The 27,906-nt window shown below is 38.5% G+C and overlaps 1 protein-coding gene across 4 annotated transcripts in view; it reads left to right on the top strand.

The window, feature by feature from the left end:
- LOC150103495 (putative nuclear transport factor 2) overlaps positions 1–25,539 on the top strand; it is a 150,685-nt gene extending 125,146 nt beyond the window's left edge. For 2 of the 4 annotated variants that reach the window (XM_090397981.1, XM_090397984.1), the window contains exon 4: positions 24,779–25,539. In XM_090397981.1, coding sequence (XP_090254107.1) covers positions 24,779–25,372 — 594 coding nt within the window. In that variant the 3' untranslated portion in view covers positions 25,373–25,539. The remainder of the gene's footprint in view (positions 1–24,778) is intronic. The other 2 variants (XM_090397982.1, XM_090397983.1) reach the window with 2 other exon arrangements.
- The last annotated feature ends 2,367 nt before the right edge of the window (positions 25,540–27,906 follow it).

The following is a 27,906-nucleotide window of genomic DNA, read 5'->3' as shown; positions in this document are numbered from 1 at the left end:
CTGAAAATCATTCTGACCTTTTTTTTTGATTTCCTATCTTCAGAGTTCAATTTCATACAGTCATAATTTCCAAACAGTGAAGTCATCATTTTTGGTGATTTCAATGTTCATAATTCTGATTGGCTTCCTTTTTGAATTTTGCTGACCAAGCTAGAAGAGAGGCACAGATTTTTGCTCTAAGCAGTGACTTAAAACAGATCATTCATCTCCCTAACCAAATTCCTGACAATCCTCTTCATTCATCCAACACTCTAGATCCTTTCTTAACTAGTTCTCCTTCCAGGTACTCTGTTCAGGTGACTGCTTCTCTTGGCAATTCAAACCACAATCTTATCCAAGTTTAGTCTCTCATGGAACATCCTTCCTTCAGCCATTCACACCTGTCTGTGAGCTCTGGCATTACAACAATGCCAAGTAGGAGGACTTACATGACTTTTATTCCTCATTTCCATGATCAGACTACTGTTTTCATTTTTCAGATCCAGATACCAGTTGTGATCTTGTTACAGAAATAATCCATATTGGAATGGAAACTTTGATTCCTTTCCAAATCACCAACCCATATTTAAATCATTATTATCCAATTCCTGACATTTACCCTCAAGGGATGTACAGGATATGATAGCACTGCATGAAAAATTTACATCATTACTAACTTCCTATCTACAATTTTTCTCCGAATCACTCAATTATTTGTCAAGGCTCCAACATTGTCAGATCTTATATTTCTATCTTCTAAGGCACTTTTTCCCAAAGCAATCCACCTATATCTTGGTCTTTCTCTGGATCTTTTTCCTGCCAACCTGGCAGAGAACACTTGTTCTGCTAATCTTTCCTCTCACATTCTGCTTAAGTGACGCATATCACCTGAGATTAGCTCTGTTAACACATTCCTGGATGCTGACATCAAGTTCTCTCCTAGTATCCTCGTGTTTAATATGATACTGCCATTGATGACATCTGTTCACTGGTCTTTGGTCAAGTGTTTTGCTTCTAACTAAGCTCTCAGATCCATAAGTTAAAACAGGTTTGAACACTGTCTTCAAATAATTTAATGTTTTTGTAATTTAATGTTTTGACTGATTTCTCTCTTATTCCATATAAATTTATTCAGTTGACTTCCTACCATACCAGCTTTGTTGATCCTGTTGTCTATTTCCATATTTAATTTACCATCTTCACTGAAAATCATGCCAACTAGCTGAAATATTTCACTTATTCTATAGGTTCTCCATTCACAATGCAGTTGATATTTTCATTGATTCTGCCTATTTTCATTATCTTTGTCTTTTTAATGCTGACCTTCATACCATATCTATTACAACAGTTATTCAATTTAGTCAGGGAATCTTGCAGATTTGTAACGGATTTATTTAGAAGTATAACATCGTCTGCATAAAGCAAAGAGCTGAGATTAACATCTCCAATTTTGATATCAGGTTTAATACCACTTTCCTTCATGATGTGCTCCATATAAATAATGAATAACAGAGAGGGATAATGTACATCATTGTCTGACACCAGTTTTAACATTAAACCATCTTCCTGTACCTCCTTCAATTCTTACTGCTGACTTACAACTCAAATAAAGACCAAGTATTGCTTGATATAATGCCCCACTGACACCATACAACTGTAGCATTTTCAATAGCTTCTCTCATTTTGCCATATGTCATATGCTTTTTTCAGATTTACAAAACTTAAATACAGATCGTTGTTATATTCCCATAACTTCTCAACTATTTGTCGTAAAGTTAAAATCTCATTTACAGCCTCTATTTGGCGTAAATACAGCTTGTTCTCCACCTAGCTTCTCTTCCACAGTCCTTCTCAACCATTTCTCAAGTATACTGGCATAAATCTTACCAGGAACACTCAGTAGAGAAATACCAGTGTAATTCTCACATTCAGTTTTATTTCACTTTTTATATATGGGTACTATGAGAGCTCTACTCCAATCATCTGGAATTCGTCCCTGTGTCCAGGCCCTCTGAACTATGCAGTGCAGTCACTGTAAGACTTTTTTATACCTCCATACTTGAGCATTTCTGGTCGAATATCATCTACTCCAGCTGCCTTTCCATGTTTCAGACTTTTAATGGCTTTTTCTACTTCAAGTATGGATATGTATTCCTGATTGCATGCTTGGTCAGTGTTTTTTTATTACTGTGCTGTCATCACTGCTAGTTTCATTTAGCAATTTTTCAAAGTAATTACTCCATACTTGAAGGATATCTTTTCTCTCCAGTTTTCATATCACCTTTGTCATCTCTAATTCCTTTTACAACACTTTTTTCCTCCATTTCTAAGCTTCTTCAACAACCTCCAGAATATCTCGCCACCTTCTTGATATTTATTTTCTATGTTCTTTCCAAAGTCTTCCTATTACTTTTGTTTAGCTAGTTTTACACACTGTTTAGCTTTCTTACATTTGTCTCTGTATTCTGTAAGAGTAAAAGCTGACTTATTTGCCAGGAACTTTTGATATGCTTTCTTCTTTTCCTTCACTGCCTCTTTGACTTCCTGTGTCCACCATGAGTTCTGATTTTTCTATCCTTGCAGACAACCTCACCACATTCCCCTCTGGCTGAATCAATCAATGTTTTTCTTCAGAGCTTGCCACTGAATCTTCAAGGTTTCGTTCCTGTTCTCAAACTCTTTCATTTTTTCTTCAATCATGTTCGTGTATTTTAGTCTACAGTTCACATCTGAGAGCTGCTCAACATTTATTTGCTTTAAAACTTTCTTACATGATCTTCTTTTCAATATGACATTTAATTTTATCCTACTGAAGACAAAATGGCGATCACTTCCAATTTCAAATCCTCTGTACACTCTAGTGTCCTACACCAGAGAGTAAGCATCACTATCAACAATAACATAGTCCATAGATGACGAACCTATGGCACGTCCGAGAATTTTGCTGACACGTCGACAATTTACAGGTGATATCCTTTTATACGCTTATAAATTATTCAACTTTTTTTTTATAATTATTACAACATAATTTTGTTGAATTAAGTTAAATTTTGTTTTACACGAGAGAGCAGCTATGAAGACGTGCATGCGATTGGTACGGTAATAACAAAAAGATCACACTACCCGAAGACAAAGGCAGCCTACAATTGTTGAGTTGAAATGCTAAATCTCTTCAACTAAATTCCATAACATCTGAAACTGTCATAACAACATTCACTATATACAGTATTTTTTAGTTTTAACACATTCATGACGGGGTCATTTATCGTTCTGACTGAATTTCTCATTACCGGCGGGCTCAACTCACACAAAGTTTCAACCCTTGGTTGAATTTTATTGCTGCTTGTTTGTATTTGAGCTGACAGGTGAACTCGCAGACTCATTATATGGCATATTTCAGTTCACAGGAGAAATTTATAAGTTGGCCTTTGTGATCTGTCATGATCACAAAGCGTGACAGAGTTAGGATGGTAAGTCTGTTGCTGCAGTACGACAGAGAGGAGTTTAGAAGGAGGGCCATAATTGCAAATGACTTTATGCACAGGTTATGCAGATGGTGTGGTGTAGAATTCGTGGACGTGTGGCATGAGTTTGATGGGTGAAAGGATTTATACAAGATAGATGGTCTGCATTTGAATGGATTTCGTGTGCGGAAACTGGAAAAAGTGCTGAATGAAGTGAAAATGGATGTGCAGAACCAGGGAAACTAGAACTACCAAGGAGAGTGGATATGCGGACATCAGTGAGACAGTTGAGTGTCAGAATGTATATAATGTACCCAAGAAATCAGAATGGGATAGTTGGAATAACGCATCAAGATAGGGGTGGGAAAAAGGGACCTCTGCATTTCATGTATACTAATGCCAGGAGTATTAGGAACAAGACGGAACAATTTTTGGCCTTGATTGGCTCTTCCTGACCAGGTTATTGGCATTAGTGAAACATGGCTGACGGAAGATGATATAGTTAGTGGGATAGGATGTGTAGGTTATAGTGTGTTTAGACGGGACAGAGAGAATAAAATGGGGGAGAAAAGGAGTGTTATTGATGATAGCTGATGAACTGCAGCCAAGGAGAATTGAAGTTGTATTGCAGGATAGTGAAAAGAGCTCATTTGAGGCTATTTGATGTGAGATTGAGACTGGCAGAACAAAATGTACAGTTGGGTGCTGCTGCTATAGACCAGGTGATGAATAGATGGTGGAGATAGTATGCATAAGCAAATAGAAGCAATGAGTGGAAGGAAGGTAATTATCATGGGGGATTTCAACTATGGTAACATTGATTGGAAGGAGGAGAGGACACATGTGAGGAAGGAACTGGATTTTATTCAATTATTAAGGGATAACTATCTGAGACAGCATGTAATTGAAAATACTAGGGGTTTGAGAGTGCTTGACCTGGTAATAGCATCTGAGAATTTGACTGTAATGAATATGACCATGTTGCCACCTATTGGTGAGAGTGATCATAAGGTCTTGACCTGGGAGGTGCCTAAAGGGGTGGAATTTTCGATTAAGACGGTATATGTGGAATTACCATGCTGGCACGTATGACAAGCTTAGGAGATTGCTTGGTTCAGTGCCATGGCATGTAAAACTGCAAGGGCTGGATGTCAATAGAGCACGGGAAGTGGTCAAGGAGCATTTACAGGAGGTTATGGCTGATTGTATACCTAGGGTCTGAAAAAAAGAAACAACTGTGGAGGGAATTTAAAGAGAAAGGTGACCTGCAGGCACATGAACGGTATAAAGTGCAGGCCAGAATGTGGTAATAAAAGCAAAAGCGGATTATGAAAGGAAACTAGCTATGCAAGCTAAAGAGAATCCCAAACAGTTCTTTCAAATATGCTGTAACCAAAAAAAAATTGTACATGGCAGAATGATTTTAAGGAATGAAGATGATAAGGAGGTCACTGAATCAGTCGATATAATTCAATTTCTGAGTGAGCACTTTGCAAGAGTATATCATCCAGGTGGTGAGATTGAAAAAATGAAAGGACCATTAGTTTATTTGGGAATTGTGATGAATGAAGTGGAGGTGAATAGCCTATTACAGACCCTTAATGTGAATACATCTGTGGGATTTGGATGGTATACCGGCACAGGTCTTACGTGAAGCTGGGGGGGGGGTGGGGGGGGGGGGGGGTGGGGGGGGGGGGGGGTGGGGGGGGGGGGGGGTGGGGGGGGGGGGGGGTGGGGGGGGGGGGGGGTGGGGGGGGGGGGGGGTGGGGGGGGGGGGGGGTGGGGGGGGGGGGGGGTGGGGGGGGGGGGGGGTGGGGGGGGGGGGGGGTGGGGGGGGGGGGGGGTGGGGGGGGGGGGGGGTGGGGGGGGGGGGGGGTGGGGGGGGGGGGGGGTGGGGGGGGGGGGGGGTGGGGGGGGGGGGGGGTGGGGGGGGGGGGGGGTGGGGGGGGGGGGGGGTGGGGGGGGGGGGGGGTGGGGGGGGGGGGGGGTGGGGGGGGGGGGGGGTGGGGGGGGGGGGGGGTGGGGGGGGGGGGGGGTGGGGGGGGGGGGGGGTGGGGGGGGGGGGGGGTGGGGGGGGGGGGGGGTGGGGGGGGGGGGGGGTGGGGGGGGGGGGGGGTGGGGGGGGGGGGGGGTGGGGGGGGGGGGGGGTGGGGGGGGGAATGCCTGCCTTGTTTGACCTCCTGACCATGGGGACACAATCTGATATTGCTTTCCTCAGATACCCGCTGATTTTATCCCAAGCACTGCTAACATCTTTCCCTTGCAATATGTTCTGCCATGGGATGGCTGCAAGCTCACTCCGAAGCTTGTTATAATTGCCTAACCTGTAGTTTCGTACATACCCCTTCTTAATAGAAAAATCCACAGATTTTGCAACCTCCCAAGTCAATACCACATGATCGCTTTCACCAACTGGAGGTAACGAGGTCACCTTACTTATGCATATAACCTCTGAACCAATAACCAGGTCCAACACTCTCACACCACGTGTCCCTTCAGTTACGTGCTGTTTCAAGTAATTATCTCGTAGCAGATGTATGAACTCCATTTCCTTTTTGCTACGTGATATTTCCTCCTTCCAATTGATATCACCATAATTAAAATCCCCCATAATAATCACTAAGCCTTCACTCATTGCACTAAGTTGCTGATGCATGAATTCAATATCTCCCCCCGCACTCCCTGGCCTATAGCAGCATCCAACTGTATATTTGGTTGCGTTGGTCACTATTTCGCACCAGACTGCCTCAAATGAACTCTCATTCACATGTCTATCATCATGATATACTTCTTTCTTTGGCTGCAACACATCAGCTATCATCAACAGTACTCCTCCTCCCGTTCTATCTTCTCTATCCTCCCTGAAAATGCTGTACCCATCACATTCAATTCCAGTGACCACATCTTCTGCTGACAGCCAAGTTTCACTAATGCCTACAACTTTTGGTGAGATTTCACTGACTAATGCCAAAAATTCTTCTCTCTTATTTCGAATGCTTCTAGCATTGGTATACAAAAATTGCAGATTCCCTCTAGATCTTGTACCGGCTTTAGAACTGATATATCAGTCACTAACTACCGTAGTCCAATGCCGATTTTTATCCCCTCTCTTCTGCAATTTATTCTGCCTATAAGGATCAATAAATACACAATCAGTGCTAAAGTTTCTCTCTCTTACACTCAACCTTTTCAATATTAGTTTCCCTGCCCAATAACTTCAACCTGTTCAGAAAACAATAACTTCTTCAATCTCTTATGTCCTTCCATGTTAAGATGCAGTCCATCTCTAGCATACAACTGCCTTTTTCCTTCAAACACACTCCAAACATCAACAAACTCCAGCAAGCTAACGATTTTTTTATTCCTTGCTTTGTGGCTACAATTCGTTCCTCATTAGAATCTATGTCCTCCAAAATCTGTAAACCTTTCTTTTATGATTGTTCTTACTGTGGATTCCTGTAGATCGAACTTCCTTGCTAGCTCACAAATTTTCATTCCGCCTTCAAAATCCTTAATAATGTTAAGTTTTGTTTCCAAAGTCAATGTTTTTCTTTTCTTGCTAGCAGTAGAAGAATCGGACTTGCTTTTTTTGGATGACATTATTATTTTTTATGTGATAAAATTTTTATCAAGAACATAACATTAAACAATCGCAAGGCTTGTAGACTATAAAAATCATGTATGAATGGAGACCGCGCGAAACATGTCAGTGCTTGTTCACAGCATATGCAACACTGGCGAATGCGGCTGGCGCCTGAAACATCCGACTAGTGGTGAGGCGTGAAGCGGGAAGGGAATACGTACATGTAAGAAACCGCGTAACTCCGGATTCACGTAAGTCGGGGTATGATTGTATATATATATTAACTTTTACCTTTACATTTGATCTGTTTCTGAGATATATTATTATTATTATTATTATCAACAGACCATGGAATCAAGAGACTCATTTTGGGAGGTCCTATTCTAACATGCACAGCTCATTGTATCTTGACTTAAATGCATTCACTATCCCTGTACTCACCATACTCTTAGGCGATGCATTCCAATCACTCACCACTCTTCATGCAAAAAATCTACTCCTCATCCTCTTGCTCACATCCAACTTATACAACTTCCAGGGATGACCTCTAGTTCTCCCCCTGTCTCCAGATATTCTATGAAAAATCTCATTGATGTTACTCTGGTAATTACCCCTTCCCAACTTGTGCATCTCAATCATGTCTTCCCTCTTCCTTCTATCCACTATGCTCTGTAATTTGCATTCTCTCAATCTGTCTTCATATTCCACATTCCAGAGACCAGAAACGAGTTTAGTCAATCGTCTCTGAACCTCATCAAACATCTAATCATCCTTTTGAAAACCTGGTGACCAAATCTATGCACAGTAACCCCATAAGATAGTTATCCTTTAAAAACTCAAGACCCATGCAGCCTGATCAAAGTCTTATACAATGGAATTGAATCATCCTTACTTCTACATGTGAGTGTTCTCTGCATCATTCCCATAATCCACTGTGTTGTCCTCACAAAATATACTGCTGTGTATGCTCCTTGTCCAATGTATTCATCACCTTCTTATAATAAGTGAGCAGATTGCTAAAACACGATTTTCTTTTGGTAAAGTCATGCTGTCCATTAAAGAGAATTCTACTGCTGTCTACCCAGTTCTGAATCCTTGTCCTTGCCACCTTCTCCAACACTTTGATCACAACACCAGACGAGCAGATTAGCCTATAATTCAAATCCTTAGTCTTATGTACTTAGAAGATGTACATTAAAGGTGTTGTTAACTCCCTGGAACCTTCCCTCAAGACACGCACTGATATACCATCTAGTCTCATGGCCTTGTTGACATCGAGTTTACTCAATTCCTCATATTCCTCCTGCTCACTCGCCATTCCCATTACTCTCAAGTTCTGCATTATGTTACAATCACAAGGATGGAATACTTTAATGAACTGCTCATTTAACACTTCACCTATATCCTCCTCATTGTTTATCATTCTCCCATTATCACTTACCAATATCATCCTCTTATAATCATTCATCCTTGTACTGGCCACATATTGAAAAAAACTCCCTAGGATTTCTTTTGGTCTCATTTGCTACTATTGCTCATACTGCACTTTCACTACTCTTACCAAGTGAGTTACATGCTCTTTGTACTCCTCATGTAACTGATTATTGCAACTCATCTTGTGCTGCCTCTACAATGCCTTTTTTCTTCAAGAATGCATGCTTCACCTATTCAGTCATCCATTTTATACCTATCTTATTTAATCTCCTGATCTTTGGAATGCACTGTCATTGCCTCTGACAGATATTACCTGAATAGGGACCAAGCACCATTAACTTTCTTCCCATCCAATTCCTCATTCCATGATATCACTGCAAGCCACCTCCTGAGTTTGTCATAATTACCTGCCTTATAGTTCCACAAATAACCCTTTCTCACAAAAGTCCTGATATGGCTGGCCACCACCTGATCACTTCATGGTCACTTTCACCAACTGGAAGATGATTTGACACTTCATTTACAGTAATATCTTCTGATGAAATAATGAAATCCAAGACCTTCGATCCATGTGTGGCCTCTCCTATGTACTGCATATGATAGTTATCCCTTAAAAACTCAAAACCCAGAAGTGATACTGAGTGATTCAGAATTGATACCAAGGTTGAAGTAATGCAGAAGTGATATTTCCATATACAAGTAGCCAAAATGATTAAACCAAGAATTTAAATTCCTGTCATCTTTTATTTATAGTATAACCAAGTGGAAAAACTTTCAACAGCTATCTTTAATCCAGAGTATTTTAGGGTTTCAACAGGTGTCAAACCCCAATAAATAAGGTTTGACATCTTTTGGCTACTTGTATATGGAAATATGGCTTCTGCATTACTTCAACCTTCATATCACTTATGGATCTGGTTCCCACTAATGAGACCTCAATAAAGGTCAAATCCAGTCTGGGTATTGATCCTTCCCATAATGCACTGCATTATACATCCTTTTACATCAAATGTAAAGCACATAAGGATATGTGCTTTACATTTTGGGATACTAAGGCAAATGATGTGAAGCCATTAGCCTCTATATATGAGTTGCCCAGTCGTTAAGTTACTTCATATGCAAACTTTGTTTGCTTACACTTGAATAAAGGATGAAACCAAGAATATTATTTCGTAGCATCTTTAATTTAAACTGAATTAGAATTTGGCAATAAGGACTGATGGAATATTGGCACAAATGCTAAAATAGTATTAAGCTGAACTGGCTATCCCTTTGACCAGGCTATATAATTTGAGTCTCAGAACAAGGATGATTCCACAGGAGTGGAAAGAATGTATGGTAATCCCATTGCACAAGTGGGGCATAAATGATGTATCAACACAAAATACGAGGCTAATCTTCTTGAATGGCAGTCAGTCTCAAGTAGAGTAATGTGGGCAAATATGAGAATGGGGAACTGGACAATGAGACTTATTTGTGCCTATGATCCCACAGAAGGTTCTACTAAGGTAGAAGTGGAGGAAACTTTTGAGGCTTTAGAAAAAGCAACTGACACAATGAAACATTGGTCCTTGTTGGGGATCTAAATAGCAGAGTAGGAAATGATTGTGAGACATACAAAAATATTTTGGGAAAATTTGGAGAAAAAGAGCAAAGCTAATAATAATGGCAAATATCTGTTAAATATCTGCTCAAGACATGGACTAGTTATTACTAACACCATGTTCCAACATAAAAATGTGCACAAATTCACATGGAGAGAAGAGGCTAGGAATAAGAAAAGTCTCATTGACTGTTATTGTTGATAGTGATGTTTTCTCCCTGGTGCAAGACACCAGAGTGTACAGAGGATTTGAAATTGGAAGTGACCACTATTTAGTCTTGAGCGGGATAAAATTGAATTTCATATTGGAAAGAATGACATGTAAGAAAGTTTTAAAGCGAATAAAAGTTGAGCAGCTCTCAGATGTGAACTGTAGACTAAAATACAAAAAGATTATTGGGAAAAAAAAATGAAACAGGAATCAAACCTTGGAGATTCGGTGGCAAACTCTGAAGAAAACATTGATTGATTCTTCCAGAGAGGCATGTGGTGAGGTTGTCTGCAAGGATAAAAAAATCAGAACTCCATGGTGGACACAGGAAGTTAAAGAGGCAGTGAAGGAAAAGAAGAAAGCATATCAAAAGTTCCTGTCAAATAAGTCAGCTTGTGCTCTTAGAGAATATAGAGACACATGCAAGAATGCTAAACACTGTGTAAAATTAGCTAAACAAAAGTCATGGGAGGACTTTGGCAAGAATATAGAAAATAAATATCAAGAAGGTGGGAAAATATTCTGGAGGTTGTTGAATAAGCTTAAGAATGGAGGAAAGAGTGCTGTAAAAGGAGTTAGAGATGATAAAGGTGACATGAAAACAGGAGAAAAAGATATCCTTGAAGTATGGAGTAATTACCTTGAAAAACTGCTAAATGAAACAAGCAGTGATGACAGCACAGTGGTAAAAAACACTGACCAGGCATGCAGTCAGGAATACATATCCATACTTGAAGTAGAAAAAGCCATCAAAGGCTTGAAATGTGGGAAGGCAGCAGGAGTAGATGATATTCGACCAGAAATGCTGAAGTATGGTGGTATAAAAGCCTTACAGTTGCTGCACTGCATAGTTCAGAAAGCTTGGACAGAGGGACGAATTCCCGATGATTGGAGTAGAGCTCTCATAGTACCCATGTATAAAAAGGGAAATTAAACTGAATGTGAGAATTACAGAGATATTTCCCTACTGAGTGTTCCTGGCAAGATCTGTGCAAGTATACTTGAGAAACGGTTGAGGAGAATTGTAGAAGAAAAGCTTGGTGAAGAACAAGCTGGATTCAGGCCAAATAGAGGCTGTCAGATCAATCTTCACTTTACAACAAATAGTCGGGAAAGCATGGGAATATAACAAAGATCTGTATTTAAGTTTTGTCGATTTGGAAAAGGCATATGACAAGGTGCCAAGAGATAAGCTATTCAATACCCTGCAGTTATATGGTGTCAATGGGGCATTATATCAAGCAGTACTTAGTCTTTATTTATTATTATTATTATTGTTCCGGGAAACTCCAAGGAGTCGACAGACTCATCGAGGGAGGCCCTAACATCATGTCAAGAACAACTATTCAACATTAACACAGTATCTATCATATCTTGCCTTGAACTCATTCACGGTCGTAGCACCCACAACAGACTCTGGAAGCTTATTCCACTCATTCACCACTCTCCAAATAAAAAACCTAGCTCTAACACCTTTGTCAACAATGCTCTTGCCCAGCTTCCATGCATGGCCCCTAGTCCTCCCACCACCAGTCATATTTTCAAAAATATCTTCTGGATCAATCTTATAAAAACCCTTCAGTAATTTGAATGTCTCAATCATATCACCCCTCCTTCGCCTATCGTCCAATTTCTGCAACCCACAAATCTTCAACCTATTCTCATAAGGTTCATTCCACAGACCTGCTATCATCTTGGTCACTCGTCTCTGGACCCTCTCCACTTCCTCCCCATCACGAAGAAACCCTGGTGCCCATAATTGAGCACAGAAGTCCAGATGGGGTCTTATCAAGGCTCGATACAGAGGAACAACAACTTGTTTGTCGCTGCATGTTAAAGTATTTTTCAGAAGCCAAGTGATTTGGTGAGCTGTTTTAGTTACTTTTGCAATGTGCGCCCTAAACTTCAACTCCCTATCCACCAACACTCCCAAATCCCTGGCCTCATCAATCTCCTGGAGTACGGTTCCACCAATGCGATATACTGCTGCTATTCTTTTCACCCCAAAGTGCATAGCCTTACACTTTGCCACATTAAATTAGCATCCATTTTTCCTAGCCCAGTCCTCCAAACTATCCAAATCATCCTGTAAAATTTTGACATCCTGCCCACACACAATTGCTCCACCCAACTTTGCATCATCAGCAAACAAGTGAACACTTCCTCTCAGATCCTTTCCAATATCATTGATGAACAAATTGAAAAGCAGTGGTCCAAGAACAGAGCCCTGCGGCACTCCACTAGTCACAAGACGTCTTTTAGACTCCACTCCTGAGTAAACCACTCTCTGGTATCTCTCCTTCAACCACCCTCCTATCCATCTCACCAACCCTATATCTATCCCCATCTGCTCCAGTTTACTGATTAGGGTTCCATGTGGTATCCTATCAAAGGCCTTGGCAAGGTCCAGTAGTATCACTGTAAACCCATTACCCCTAACCAGTTCAACCGTCACTGTGTTATGAAACGTGAGCAAGTTACTGAGGCATGATCTACCCTTCTCAAAACCATGTTGTCCCCCATACAATATCCCATTTTCATCTATCCAATCCAGTATTCTTTTCTTGACTAATTTCTCCAACACCTTGACAACGATTCCTGATATGCTAATTGGTCGATAATTTACAACAGCAGTCTTGGAACATTCTTTATGCAGTGGAACTATTTTCCCCTCTTTCCACCCCCTCAGGACTAACCCAGACCAGAGACTTGAATTAAACAAAATGATAAAGGGTACTGACAATTCTCTAGCCGCTTCACGTACAATACGAGCTGGTATACCATCCAATCCCATAGATGTATTGACATTGAGGTTTTGCAATAGACTACTCACCTCCACTTCATTCACCACAATTCCCGTATAATCTACTGGTTTATTCGTTTCTGCAATGTCACCACCTGGATGATATATTCTTGCAAAGTGCTCACTCAGTAACTCAACTATCTCAACTGATTCAGTTACCTCCCTACCATCGGCATTCTTTAAAATCAATCTGCCATGTACATTTTTCCTTTTACTTGCTACATATCTAAAAAACTGTTTAGAATTCTCTTTAGCCTGCATGGCCAATGTTCTTTCGTAATCCTTTTTTGCTTTTCTTACCACACTCGTCACCCTTCTGGCCTGCACTTTATACCGTTCATGTGCCTGCCAGTCACCTTTCTCCTTAAGTTCCCTCCATAGTTGTTTCTTTTTTTGAGCTCAAGCTTAATGGTGTTATTCATCCATTTAACCCCTACTTGATTTATTATTCGGACTCTAGGTATACAGTCAGCCATTGCTTCATGCAAGCACTTCTTAACTACCTCCCATGCACTATCAACTTCTAGTCCTTGCAGTTGTACATGCCATGGCACTGAACCAATCAAACTCCTAAGCTTGTCATACTTTCCAGCCCGATAATTCCACACGTACCCTGTCTTAATTGAAAATTCTACACCTTTAGCCACCTCCCAAGTCAAGACCCTATGATCACTCTCACCGATTGGTGGCAATGTAGTGATATTTGTTACAGCCAAATCCTCAGATGTAATTACTAGGTCAAGCACTCTCTGACCCCTAGTATTTTCCATTACATGCTGTCGCAGATAGTTATCCCTTAATAACCGCATAAAATCCAATTCCTTCCTCCCGTGCGTCCTCTCCTCACTCCAATCAATGCGTCCATAGTTGAAATCTCCCATAATAATCACCCTCCTTCCACTCATTTCTTCTATTTGCTTGTGCATACTGTCACCACCATCTTTTCCATCACCTGGTCTATAGCAGCACCCAATTGTATATTTAGTTCTGCTAGCCACAATCTCACACCAAATGGCCTCAAATGGGATTCAACTTCTATTCTCCTTGGCTGTAGCTCATCAGCAATCATCAACAATACTCCTCCCCCCCATTTTATTCTCTCTGTCATTCCTGAACACACTATACCCATCACATTCAATCCCACTAGTTATATCATCTACAGTCAGCCATGTTTCACTAATACCTATAACCTGTGGTCTGGAAGTGCCAACCATGGCCAAAAACTCTTCCTTCTTGTTCCTAATACTCCTAGTATTAGTGTACATGAATTTGAGACCCCCATTAGCCCCAACCCTACCTTGATGCCTTATATTAACTATCCCACTCTGATTTGTTGTCCTTATTTGCTCTGGCATATTATATTCATTCTTACATTCAACTGCCTCCCTAAGGACTGTATATCTGCTCCCCCTCTTAACAAATCTAGTTTCCCTGAATTTGCACATCCACTACATTCAGCAACACTTTCTCAAGTCTTCTTACACCATAACCATTCAAATGCAAGCCATCCATCTTATATAGATCCTTTCGCCCATCAAACTCACTCCACACGTCCACAAATTCCACACACTCGTCATACATAACCCACGCATAAAGTCATTCGCAATTATGGCCCTCCTTTTAAACATTTCACTGTCATACTGTGGCAAAAGACTAATCATTCTAACTCTCTCACTCTTTTCTTTTGCTACCTCAAACAATTCATTCAGGTCTTCTATCATTTCCATTTTATCTCCTTTCAAATCATTCGTACCTGCCACAACAATCATTTCTTTCACCCTTTCCTTTTTCTCTCTAATAGACTCAGTTACATCCTTTATGGTCGCACCATGTTGGTACAATTTTGTCAAATCCTCTACTAACACACCTCGTACTTTGTTCATGTTCACATACGTCTATTTTTCCTGTCATACCTTTTATTATTGGTTGGTTCATTCAGTCGACTTTTGTTCATGCACTCTAGCTGCTGTTTTGCCCTTTCTATCGCACCATTCAACAACGCGATCTCACTCAATGCATCTATCTCATCTTTTTTATTCTCTGAGAAGCCATTAATACTATCATTCACACTTTCTACATTCACACTCTCACAATTCTCATGTACAACCTTGCCGTTTCTTGTCATATCCCTATTTTCTTCATTCTGAAGTTTGACAAAAATATCACACTCACGATCCGAAATACACTTCAATTCCTCATTCTCCCTACATTTTCTACACACATCCAATCCTTTATTATCATCTAACCACACTCCAACCGCACTCCGCAAAGTGTACATTTCACAGCTAGTACACTGACTCATTTCTTTTATACTACCGTTCTTTGATAAAGATGGCGAACCATCATTACTGGTGCCATTTTCCTTCGTACAGGTGCCATACTTATTTGCAACATGTTTTATCAAATAATAAGTTATAACACACCAAAAACACACAAACAGACTCACTAAAATACGCAAGGCAAACAAAACTATGCAATATTAAGTAATTTTATCAACGATAACTGAAAATAATACTTATCTTATCAGGAGCTTGCACGAACACTACACCCTTCACCGAGTAACAAGATTCAACGATCTTGTTACTCGAGTCCAATGATGAGAATGCGATTTATTTGAGTTGTAAGTCAGCAGTTAAAATTGAAGGAAATACAGGAAGATGGTTTAATGTTAAATCTGGTGTGAGACAAGGATGTACATTATCCCCTCTGTTATTCATTATCTATATGGATCACATTATGAAGGAAAGTGTTATTAAAAATAATATCAGAATTGGAGATGTTAATGTCAGCTCTTTGCTTTATGCGGATGATGTTATACTTTTAAATAAATCCGCTAAAAGTTTGCAAGATTCCCTGACTAAATTGAATAACTGTTGTAATAGATATGGTAGGAAGGCCAGCATTAAAAAGACAAAGAAAATGAAAATAGGTAGAATTGTTGAAAATGTCAACTGTGTTGTGAATGGAGAACCTGTGGAACAAGTAAAACAATTCAGCTACTTAGGCATGATTTTTAATGAAGATGGTAAATTAAATATGGAAATAGACAACAGAATCAACAAAGCTGAAATGGTAGGAAGTCAATTGAATAAATTCATATGGAATAAGAGAGAAATTAGTCGGAACACTAAATTAGCTGTATACAAGACAGTGTTCAAACCAGTGTTAACTTATGGATCTGAGAGCTGGTCAGGAGTAAAACACCTGACCAATGACTAGCGACCGCAGATATGAGAGTCCTGAGAAAGATTAGAGGCTTGAACATATGGCATCAATGGCAATATCATATTAAAAATGAGGATATTAGGAAAGAACTTGACATTGTCAGCGTCCAGGAATGCGTTAGCAGAGCTAATCTCAGGTGGTATGGTCACTTAAATAGAATGGGAGAGAAAAGATTAGCAAAACAAGTGTTCTCTGCCAGGTTGGCAGGAAAACGACCCAGAGGAAGACCAAGATATAGGTGGACTGATACAGTACAAAGTGCCTTAGACGATAGAAATATAAGATCTGATAATGTTGGAGTCTTGACAAGTAACAGACTGATTTGGAGGAAAATTGTAGATAGGAAGTTAGTAATGATGTAATTTTTTCATGTAGTACTATCATATCCTGTACACCTCCTTGAGGGTACATGGCAGGAATTTGATGATGATGATGTATTTTTGGAGTGGGGGGGGGGGGCAAAGGTTTGGAAAATGTTGTTAGGGCTCATATATAGAAATGGGTTGACAGAGCATCTATACTTTGTAATGAACAGCATAGGTTTTCTAAAGGAAGGTCATGTGTGAGTAACTTGCTCACATTCTATTGTTACCATTGTGTTAAATAAGGGAATGGATACACCATGATACTTTTGGATTTTGGTAAGGTTTTTGACAAAATACAACATGGAAGCCTGTTGCATGAATTGGAGAATATGAGATTGGATTATAAAATATTAGCGTGGATAAGAGGTTGGCTGACTTAACATTGAGAAGGATTGGATCTGACAGCTGTTTGCTCATGATGCAATGATAGGCAGGGTAATCAGGAATGTGTCTGATATGCAGTATTTGAAGAATAATTTGAATAGGCTGGAATTGTGGGCATATGAAAATGGCTACCCCCCCTTCCCATAATCCAGAGAGCTATACTAGCAGTTGCTTAGCAACTGGCAGGGTACCACCCGAGACTGTCAATTCGCATAGAATCCCTGGAAGTGGACAACAGCACATTCTAGTACTGGCATGAGGCTGAAGATATGCAATACCACCAAAGGGCTCATGTCTTGACATCTATTTGGCATAGCCAAATCAGTGTTATTGGCAATAGTTCTGTAGTAAAGAAGGTAGGAGAAAACTGCTCTACTATCCTCTCATAACAATCATAGCCACAATAAAGAATTATGATAAGAGTGGGGCAGCTACCAGCCTGCCAAACCAAGGTAGTACTTCTGGGCACAGAGTGGAAGAGAATGTGCACTTCTAATCTCGATACTGCTGAGCACCAGTGACATTCAAAAACTGATACCTTTCTTACCCACAATCCAACTATGACCAAAAAGCGCCATTTAAGGAAAATCACATGTATTTATACTTGGAATGTACAAAGATTACTACATACAGACAAACTAGACATAGTACAAAATGAAATGAAAAGACTAAACATTGATATACTAAGAATCACAGAAACACATTGGAAAAACAAGGGACACTTTTCATCACAGCTAGGCAATGCCATTTATTTTGCTGGATATGATTCTATAACAGGGGTGGCCAACCTATGGCGCATGCGCCAAAAGTGGCGCATCGCATGATTAGAAGTGGTGCACTGAACCCCAGAGAAAAATTTAAAAAAAATTTCTATATGATTTATATATATATTTAAACACACAATTAACCTACCACTGAATTCTAGAGTGCGCACTTATTATACTTGTTTGATCTTGAAGCAACAGGCACCAGCAAATGCTGACATGCATCACCAGTTACTCAATCAGTTTTTAGCTGACTCTCGTTCGATGAACTTCTGATTCAATGTGACTGAACAATCCCGTGTTTTCAAACTTATGTTTTTATTAACAGTTCTTTAAGTTTAAGATAATATTTCTGTTTTCATGAAGGCTTAATATAGTTCTGTAAATTTAAAAATAAATTTTTTCATTTTGAATGCGTATGTCAAGTTCTTTCCCGCTCCCCTAATTTGCTGATTACTGAAACCTGCAATTATTCAGGTTGTGTGTTTTTATGTTTTTTTAATACAATATCTTTCCTTTTTATTTACGTATAGTAGGTTTATTCCTAAAATTTAACTGATCATAACAACAGCTTTCGTAATGAGGATGTTTGGGTTGTGTGTGTGATTGCCAGCTGATCGACTGTTTTATGGTAGGAAGCGATCTCGTATTTCATTGGACATAACATATTACGAGAGAGAAACGAAAACTCTCTATGAAAAAAAAAATATATATATATATGATTTTTAAACTTATAGAACTGTTTCATGAAGGCCTGTATTAGGCCTTCATGAGAACAGGAACCTTATCTTAAACTTGTAAAACTGTTTTTGAATGTTCATAATATTAAAAATGATAAAATAATTTAAATAAATTATTTAAATTATTATTAAATAATTTAATAATTTAAATAAATTATTTTATAATAAGCTTTACTTTTTGAGATAATTTTTTTTTACAGTCAGTTACCCATTACTTTGCAAAAGAAAATGAGCAGAAGAAAAGCAGAAGGTGATAGCAAGGGCCAGTATAATGAACTGTGGGAAAATTAGTTCTTATGTATTGCGGGTCCTTCGGGAAAACCGTAGTGCATTGTTTGTGAAAGCACTCTCTCAGATAATAGAAGACATGATCTTAATAGACACTATAGAAAACATCAAGCTGAAATAGAAGAAAAATTGAAGTTAGTTCCTGGGTCTGAGTTGCGGAAAGAATATCTGGTTAAGAAAAAGGAAGAAATAAAAAAAGAGACAAAATATATTTGTGAAATGAAGTTGTGAAAGTGTGGCAATGCTGGAGGCGTCTTATGAAATTGCCTTTGTGTTGTCTAAAAAACACAAGCCTTGCTCTGATGGAGAGGAAGTTGTTAAGCCCTGTCTCGAAAAATTTGCAAAATGTCTTGGTGATAAGAATGTTGAAAGAAAAGTAAACCAAATTGCTCTGTCCAAGCAAACAATTACAAGAAGCATCTTTCCCAAGATGTTAATGAGCAATTGAAGGGCCATGTTCATGCTTGTTCTTTCTTTTCTTTAGCCTTGGACAAATCAGCTGACATATGTGATGTAGCCCAATTAAGCATTTTTGTAAGAGGAATTGATGGTAATTTTAACATCTTTGAAGACCTTATCGGTCTTGAGTCACTTCATGGAAAAACAAGAGGATCAGACATATTTGACAAAGTAAAGTCATGTCTAGAAAATCAACAACTAGATTCTAGTAAGCTCATCAGTGTTTGCACTGATGGAGCAGAGTTTCTGGGACTGTAACTTTACTTGAAAGGTTTTTAGAAAAGAACATAGTGAATCTGTTGACGATAATGGCAACTTTACAGAATATACTGAGAAACTCAGATTATTGCAAGAGTTCTTTAACAGTCGTTTTAGCAAATTTGCCGAAGAAGAAGACTGCATACTTGCATTTATAAATCCCTTTTCACTTATTATTATTATTATTATTATTATTATTATTCCTGATACCTCCAAGGAGTCCAAAGACTCATCGCGGGAGGATACCTACAACTGTCTCGACCACTACACCGAACCTCTACTACGAATCATCTCCATCAACGCCATCTACCGCCCACCACAACTAGTATTTTTTGTCTGTAAATTGCGTGTGTTCTGAAGGGCCGATTTCTCTGTATGCAGGATGAACAACCCGAGTTCCCGGGAGAAAAAACCCTGCTACCTCACAAAAAATCTTGACGATGCCTAGTAACATACAAATGGAACTTATTGATCTCAAAACCAATTCTTTATTGAAAATGAAATTTAATGAACTTCCATCACTCCCAGATGCTTCTGATATAATTAATTTCTGGCGATCGTTGCCCTGTGAACATTTTCCAGACCTGAGAAAATTTGCTCAGAGTTATATCTGTCATTTTGGAACTACATACAGATATGAGCAAGCATTTTCTTCAATGAAAATGATTAAGAACAAACTACGGTCGCAACTGACTGATTCAAATTTGAAAAACTGTTTGATGCATTTGAAACTATTTAACTCCAAACATTACGAGCTTAGCAAAAGCAAAGCAATTTCAAAAGTCTCAATAAAATAATTAATGTTTATGTTGTCTTTATATGAAATCCTTTTATTTAAAACTGCTAAAAGAGTCTATATTACCATATATATATAATAAATCATTTTATGCATAACTGTTAAATATATCCATATTACCATATTTTAAAAGAGCTGAAAAGTGGTATAAGTTTGTATGGCACATCTTAACTTAAAAATGAAAAAAATTGATGCATGAATTATAAAAGGTTGGCCACCCCTGTTCTATAAGCAGAAACGGAATAGCAATAATTGTAAAAAAACGTATGTGTGAATCAGTGCTGAGCTGCAACCCTATCAACAATAGGATAATTTCCTTAAGGATTGACTGTAATCCAGTACCACTTTCTTACAAATTTATACCCCTACAAGTGATGCAGAAAAAGAGACTATTAACCTCTTCTACATGGATCTGAATTTAGCGATAGATGCAATACCGAAAAGAGACATTTTGATCATTAAGGGTGATGATTTTAATGCAAAAGTTGGAAAAAGGATGGAAGAATTTTTTATAAACCCCACCATACACCATTATATAAACCAAATATATAATGGTGTATGGTGGGGCAGTTTCAAGGAAGCAGAGGCTTACAAGTGGGGTCCCACAGGGCTCAGTACTGGAACCTATATTGTTTAACCTTTATATCAATGACATTGTCAGTGGATTGCAAGGGGATATTCAGTTGTTTGCAGAATGATGCAAAGCTGGGAAGGATTATTAGTAATAGTGAAAATGTGGCAGCCCTGCAAGAGGATTTGAATAAGCTAGATAGATGGGCAAATGAATGGGGGTTCAGTTTAATGCAGCAAAATGTAAGGTCTTGAGGTTTGGGACACATTGATGGGACGCTGCATACTCTATGGGAAGAGTTAAACTGGAGGAAGTAGGAGAGACAAGAGAAGTGGGTTTGTTGATTGATAGAAACCTGAAATTTAGGGGACATATTGCAAAGGTAGTGAAGGTAACACAGAGGATTGCTGCAATAATAGAAGGACACTGACCTGCAGAGATAAAAAGGTTATCATTCCGTTGTATAAGACTCTGATCAGACCACACTTAGACTATTGTTCTCAGATCTGGTCCCCAGGATTTAAATGGGATAAATTAACTGTGGAAAAGGTACAAAGGCGGATAACAAAGATGGTCTCGGGACTGTACAATGTTAGTCATGAGGAGTGTGGACTGCAGAGTTTGGTGGATAGAAGAAGGAGGGGTTTTATGATTGAGACTTTTAAACTGTTGAGAGGTGGTTACAGGGTTGACACTGGGGAATTCTTTCGCTTGGTTGAATAGCAGGAAGGAGTGATGACAAGAGGCCACCCCTGGAAGTTACAAAAGGAAACTGTGAACAAAAGGATGAGGAGTGGTTTCTTTGTATGGAAGGTGGTTGAACCATGGAATGCATTGCCTGATGGAGTGATGAGAGCGAGAACGGTCAATGAGTTTCAGGAGTGGTATGATAGACTTTGTGTTTCTTAGGAAGAACCTCCCACAATGAGTCTTTTGACTCCATGGAGGCCTGAAAAAAAAATAATAATAATAATTCAATAAACTTCTCACATGTCTTGAACCCATAGGGATCAAAATCATCAGAAAAATTTGTAATAAAATCTGGGAAACAGGATAGGCCTAATGATTGGGTAAAATCCATTTTTATTCCAATACCAAAAAAGAAAATGTCAACGAATGCAATAATTATAAAACTATAGCCTTGATCTCACATGCAAGCAAAATTCTCTATATTATTAAAGAAAGACAAACAATATCAAGCAACAAACTACTGCAGAACAGGCAGATTTTAGAAAAGGATGTAGGCCAGAGATCAAATTTCGAATTTAAGGCACTTGGTTGAAAAGGTTCAAGAATTTAATATTCCCTTGTGTATGTGTTTTATTGATTATGCCAAAGCATTTGACTTTCAATTAGGCGGACCTGTGGAAAATACCAAGTAAAATTAACATCCTGGAACACTTGACACAACCAAAAAAGAAAATGTCAACGAATGCAATAATTATAAAACTATAGCCTTGATCTCACATGCAAGCAAAATTCTCTATATTATTAAAGAAAGACAAACAATATCAAGCAACAAACTACTGCAGAACAGGCAGATTTTAGAAAAGGATGTAGGCCAGAGATCAAATTTCGAATTTAAGGCACTTGGTTGAAAAGGTTCAAGAATTTAATATTCCCTTGTGTATGTGTTTTATTGATTATGCCAAAGCATTTGACTTTCAATTAGGCGGACCTGTGGAAAATACCAAGTAAAATTAACATCCTGGAACACTTGACACAACTTTTAAAACAACTCTACAAGAGTAATTGGGTTGTGGTGAAGATGGATGGAAAAACATCTCGATGGTTCAATATTGAGAAAGGTGTGAGACAAGGATGCATATCTCTCCTGATCTATACAATTTTTTGGAAAATACATTATGAATATGGACTTAATGGACTCAATAGTGGTTTCTCAGTTGGTGGCAAAAAGATAAAAAATCTTAGATATGGTGACAATTCTCTTCTTATTGCCATCAATAAGTGAACTGGAGTCCCTCATTAAAAGAGTTGAATGGAAAAACCTGAAATATGGTTTAAGAATTAATCATGATAAAACGAAATACATGGCCATAATGAAAATGAGAATTTTGCCGAGAACATTGACTTCAAGATGGTGGATGAATTCATTTACCTCGGAGCTCTAATAAGCACTAAGAGTGGATGTCAACCAGAATTAAAAGAAGAATCACCATGGCAAGGTCAGCAATGGTGCAATTGCAGGAAATATGGAAAGACAGAAACATTTCTATCACCACTAAATCACGATTGGGCAGGAGCTTGGTGTTTTCAATTTTCATTATGGTGCTGAATTGTGGATACTCAACAAGAAAGATATGGAAAAGCTGTTTATCTTGTGGTTGAGATGTGGTGCTAGAGAAGTATGTTGAGAGTCTCCTGGATGGACAAAAGGTCTAATGAAAGTATAATAAGTCAACTAAAAATCAAGAGGTGGCTATGTGACATTGTGAATGAAAGAATTCTCAAATATTTCAGTCATGTTTCAAGACCTGAAAATGACAACCTGGAAAAACTTATCATCCATGGCAAAGTGAATGGATAAATAAAAAAAGGATGCCCAAGACCAAGATGGTTTGACCAGATTAAAAAAAAAAAGATCACCAGACTTACTTTGGAGTTAGCCACTACTGCAATAAAAGACAGAAAGAAATGGAGAGACCAAGCGAGAAGAAGAAAATGGTTATCAGTTCAATGTTAGTAAATGTAAAGTCATGCACTTTTGGTGTGATGAGATATCCTGTATCATATTATATTGTCGGGGTTATGTTAGAAGAAACTTATCATGCTGGAGTTTTAGTAGATAGGAAGTTAGTTCAAAGGCCATTGGCATAGATTGCAAATACAACTCAGAGGATAATTGGAATGCTGAAATGAACTTTGACATGTAAAGATAAAGAAGTCATTTTGCCTCTTTAAAAGGCCTTGATAAAACCTCACTTGGACTATTGTGCACAGGTCTGGTTTCCTATTTTCTGTGGTGATTCTAATACAGCGGAGAGACAGTTTAAAAATGATATCAGGATTGTGGAATTCAGATTATAAAGATAGATTCAGAATTCGTGGCCTGCACAAATTAGCAAACAGGAGAAAGAGAAGATAATATGATTGAAACTTACAAACTTCTGAAAAGGTGTCACACAGGATATCAGTAAATGGAATTTTTCATTTTATGGAGCATGTTGAAAGGACAAGAGGGCATCCTTGGAAGTTTAGAATGAATTCCGTTAAGGGGTTGAGAGCCAAATTTTTCACTCATAGAGTGGTGGGTGATTGGAATGGATTTCTATTGAAAGTGGTGAGTACTGGTAGTGTGAATGATTTCAAGAACAGTTATGACAGCTGGTGCAGATAATATGTGGCCTGCCTAGATGAGTCTCTGATTCCCTGGAGGTCTCTCTTAATAATAATAATAACAATATCCTCCACAGTATTTTCTTTTAGTAGCTCCTGCTTAATACCACCCATCCATCTAACTTCTACCTGATTCCCCCTGATCTTGAGCATACTTCTTCCCTCATGCACCTCTTGGCCATCTCTGTTTCAGAGATAGACACTGTTACTATTCATTCCTTGCAGAATTTTTTGCATACGACTACTTCAAGCTGCTGCTGCTTCAATTTTTTCCTTCTCATATCCTTTCTTAACTGAATAATCTACGTATTCCACACCCTCTTAAGTCCACTCTCCTCAGTTGGAGGATATGCACCTTGGTTATGGATGTGTCTTCTGATCCTGTCTCATTTTGAATTCTTAAACAACTGCATATTTAATTACTTTTATTTAAATTACTGTATATTTTTTCAGTGAATTTTAACAATCTTTCTCTTTTTTTATTCTTTTAACAGACTGATAATAATCCTCCACATACATTCAGTCAGCAGTTTGTATTAAAGCCTATGGGAAGTAGTACCTACTACATCGAACATGAAATTTTCAGGTTAGCACTTCATAATTTTCAGTCTGGACCATCTCCTTCAGATATTTCAGCAAACTATACAGGTTCAAGCTACTTATCAGGCACTTATCCATCTTCAAGCTACTTATCAGGCACTTATCCATCTTCAAGCTACTTATCAGGCACTTATCCATCTTCAAGCTACTTATCAGGCACTTATCCATCATCAAGCTACACACAGAATGCTCCATCTTCAAGCTACTTATCAGGCACTTATCCATCATCAAGCTACACACAAAGTACTCCATCCTCAAGCTATTTATCAAGTTATAACCCAAACTATAATTCAGTTTCTTCAGCAGGCTATATGGAGACTAATCCTTCCTCTTCTTCCTCCCCCTCCTCATTAGGTTTTGTGTCCAGCACGCATCCATCTACTACAAGAAGCTACGTGCAAAGTAGTTTCCCCACCACTACAGGTTCTTACGTTCGTAGCAGTTCAGGCACCTCAAGAGGCATACAAAGTGGAACCATTCGACAGTAACTTTTCATGTCACTTTTTTACTAAAAAATTCAGATTGAATTTTGAATTTTAATCCTCTGTTTACTTGTTTAATCTCCTCCAAGAGAAAGAACTTTCCTATTTTTGAGTAAACAGTGCATTAAAGTCATTCTGATCATGTTTACATAAAGCATGGTACATTACATTTAGATTAGTTCTTTATTGTCTGGAAAATTTTGTAATGATGTCTTATGCTTGTGTTTATCTGATAAAGCATGCACAAAACACACACTGTGATACCAGGTAAACATGCAAAGGCTTATCAGATATGTTACACTAACTGAAATATAAGTAGACAACATTTAAATTAAAAAATTAATTCAGCAGAAGACTTGACATCACAATTGTGAATGGCATAATTTTTTTTCCAAATACCAAGGTCATCTCATTATGAATTCAAAACTAAAGACACAAGTGATATAACAAAGATTAAACATGGAGAATGTGTCAACCACATGTAAAAAAAAAAAGATGAAGTAGCATAGTCCAAACTTCTGATGTAAGCCTTCCATAGTATTAATTTTTCAATTTAAGGCTTATCAGAACTGTATTCATAGGCATGTTTTTGACACTAAGTTATATGTTTGACAGTATCCATGACCAGTATCAGGATAATTTCATTCTGCATTCACAATTCCCATTAAGGTAAAAGACTTGAAATGATTTTGAAGGTCTTTGCTACCAACTGAATATCATCTCTCACAGATGCTTTGTCCTTTTCCATCGATGAAAATCTGACTTGAGTGAGACTTCATTTTTAATAATAAGTCAAAATTTCAGATGCAAATGTTTGTGAATACAGAAGGTGCAACATTAGCTGTGATTTTTTCAAGTCAGATTTTACTATGTACTGAGATTAGGTGACTTCACTCTGAGTTGCCTAAATATCCACTGCGATGGTATGTTCCCCCAGAGAGCATAACTTGTGACTATAGAATAAAAAGAGAGTTGCCGACTGTATGTGGATGTCGCTGCATATTAGACTTCATTGCTAATTAGAATATTTCTTGTATCCTAATACACCACTAAACTACCTGGGGAAAAAACTTTTCTACATAGCTTTCTTAAATTCAGTGTTTAAACAAAATGTGTCTCTCCCATATTTTTTTTTTTTTTCATGTGTGTATTGACAACGAACTTCTGCTTAGCTGATTAAAGGCGCAAGCGTTTTTGAAGATTTACCCTCCATATCATTGAAACTCCAGTAAGTCAGAATACCTCCATTTATAACTCTCTTAATACAGTACATTCTATCTCAGTGTGGCAAGTGAAAGAGGAAGAATAATGGAAGATGACTAAAAAAGTGCTGATGGTGGGGAGTTAACAGAACCACACCAAATGGTTGAATTACTGTGAACATTTCCAGGGTTTATCATCTAGTTGGTGACATTGCAATGCCAGATGTGACATTCACTGATGGGTTCTTCAATATTTTAAGAAATGGAGGTGCTTAAAATATTGAAGAACCTCAGTATGAACACAGCCATGGGATTAGATGGCATATCGGCCCATGTATTATGTGCCGATATGATATGAGTGGAAAGAGAGCATAATAGACCCACTGCATAAAGGAGGCTCCAAGACAAAAATAGCAAATTATAGGTTGATCATCATCTCAGGGTTGTGGTTAAAGTATTGGAGAAATTGGTGAAAGACAGAATTCAGGACTGGGTGGATAGGAATGCAACAGTCTATAAGAGATATGGTTTTGTGATGAGTAGTTCTTGCTTTAGTGATTTGCTTATTTTTTATAATAAAGTGACAGTAATTTGCTTACTTTTTTATAATAAAGTGACAACCACTTCCCCTAGACCTACCTGGTGTATACCAGGTCCCTTGCAGCTGCAAATTGTCCTACTTTGGCCAAACAGGCAGAACAACAAATATCAGGATTTCAGAACACAAAGACTACATCCGGTTTCACCAGTACAGCCGCTCTGGTCTGGCAGACCATGCCTTAGATACCCACCATAAAATTCGTTGGAAGAAAACAAAAATAATTCATCGCAGCAAGTTTAAATAAGAAAGATTATTCAAAGAATCTTCAGCAGCTCTAAAAAACGTTCCTAACCTCAACAAATTTGGGAGACTTACATTATGAGAACTTCAGCCCAACTGCCAAGACTACCAAATTAGCCTGCCAGAGGGCACCATTAGGACTTTAGGAACAATATTAGTTTCTTGCTTTCTTCCTCATTTGCTTTGTGTTAGTGCCTGCTTGCACATACCATATCTTTATGTTCCTGAAGATGGCAATGTGACGTTGCCGAAATATAGAAGTTATTCATTAAAGTTACCTTTAATTAATATACTTGATATGCGTTGTTAATTCCGTAAATTAATTACCAGTAACATCCTTACTAGCTACACTTTTGCTGTTTCCAAGGATGGCCCCTAGTTTTTCTACCAACAGATCTGTTCTGAAAAATATCCTCTGTATTAATCTTGTAAAAACCCTGCAGTAATTTGTATGTCTCAATCATATCAACCCTTTTCTGTTTGTCAACTAATTTCTG

Source organism: Typopeltis vanoorti, chromosome 9 (genome assembly GCF_054136105.1).
Source record: "Typopeltis vanoorti isolate ZY-2024b chromosome 9, IOZ_Tvanoo_1.0, whole genome shotgun sequence".
In the NCBI taxonomy this organism is placed as follows: Eukaryota; Metazoa; Arthropoda; class Arachnida; order Uropygi; family Thelyphonidae; genus Typopeltis; species Typopeltis vanoorti.
The sequence above is the reverse complement of the archived record's forward strand: the minus strand, read 5'-3'. Positions and strand labels throughout refer to the sequence as shown.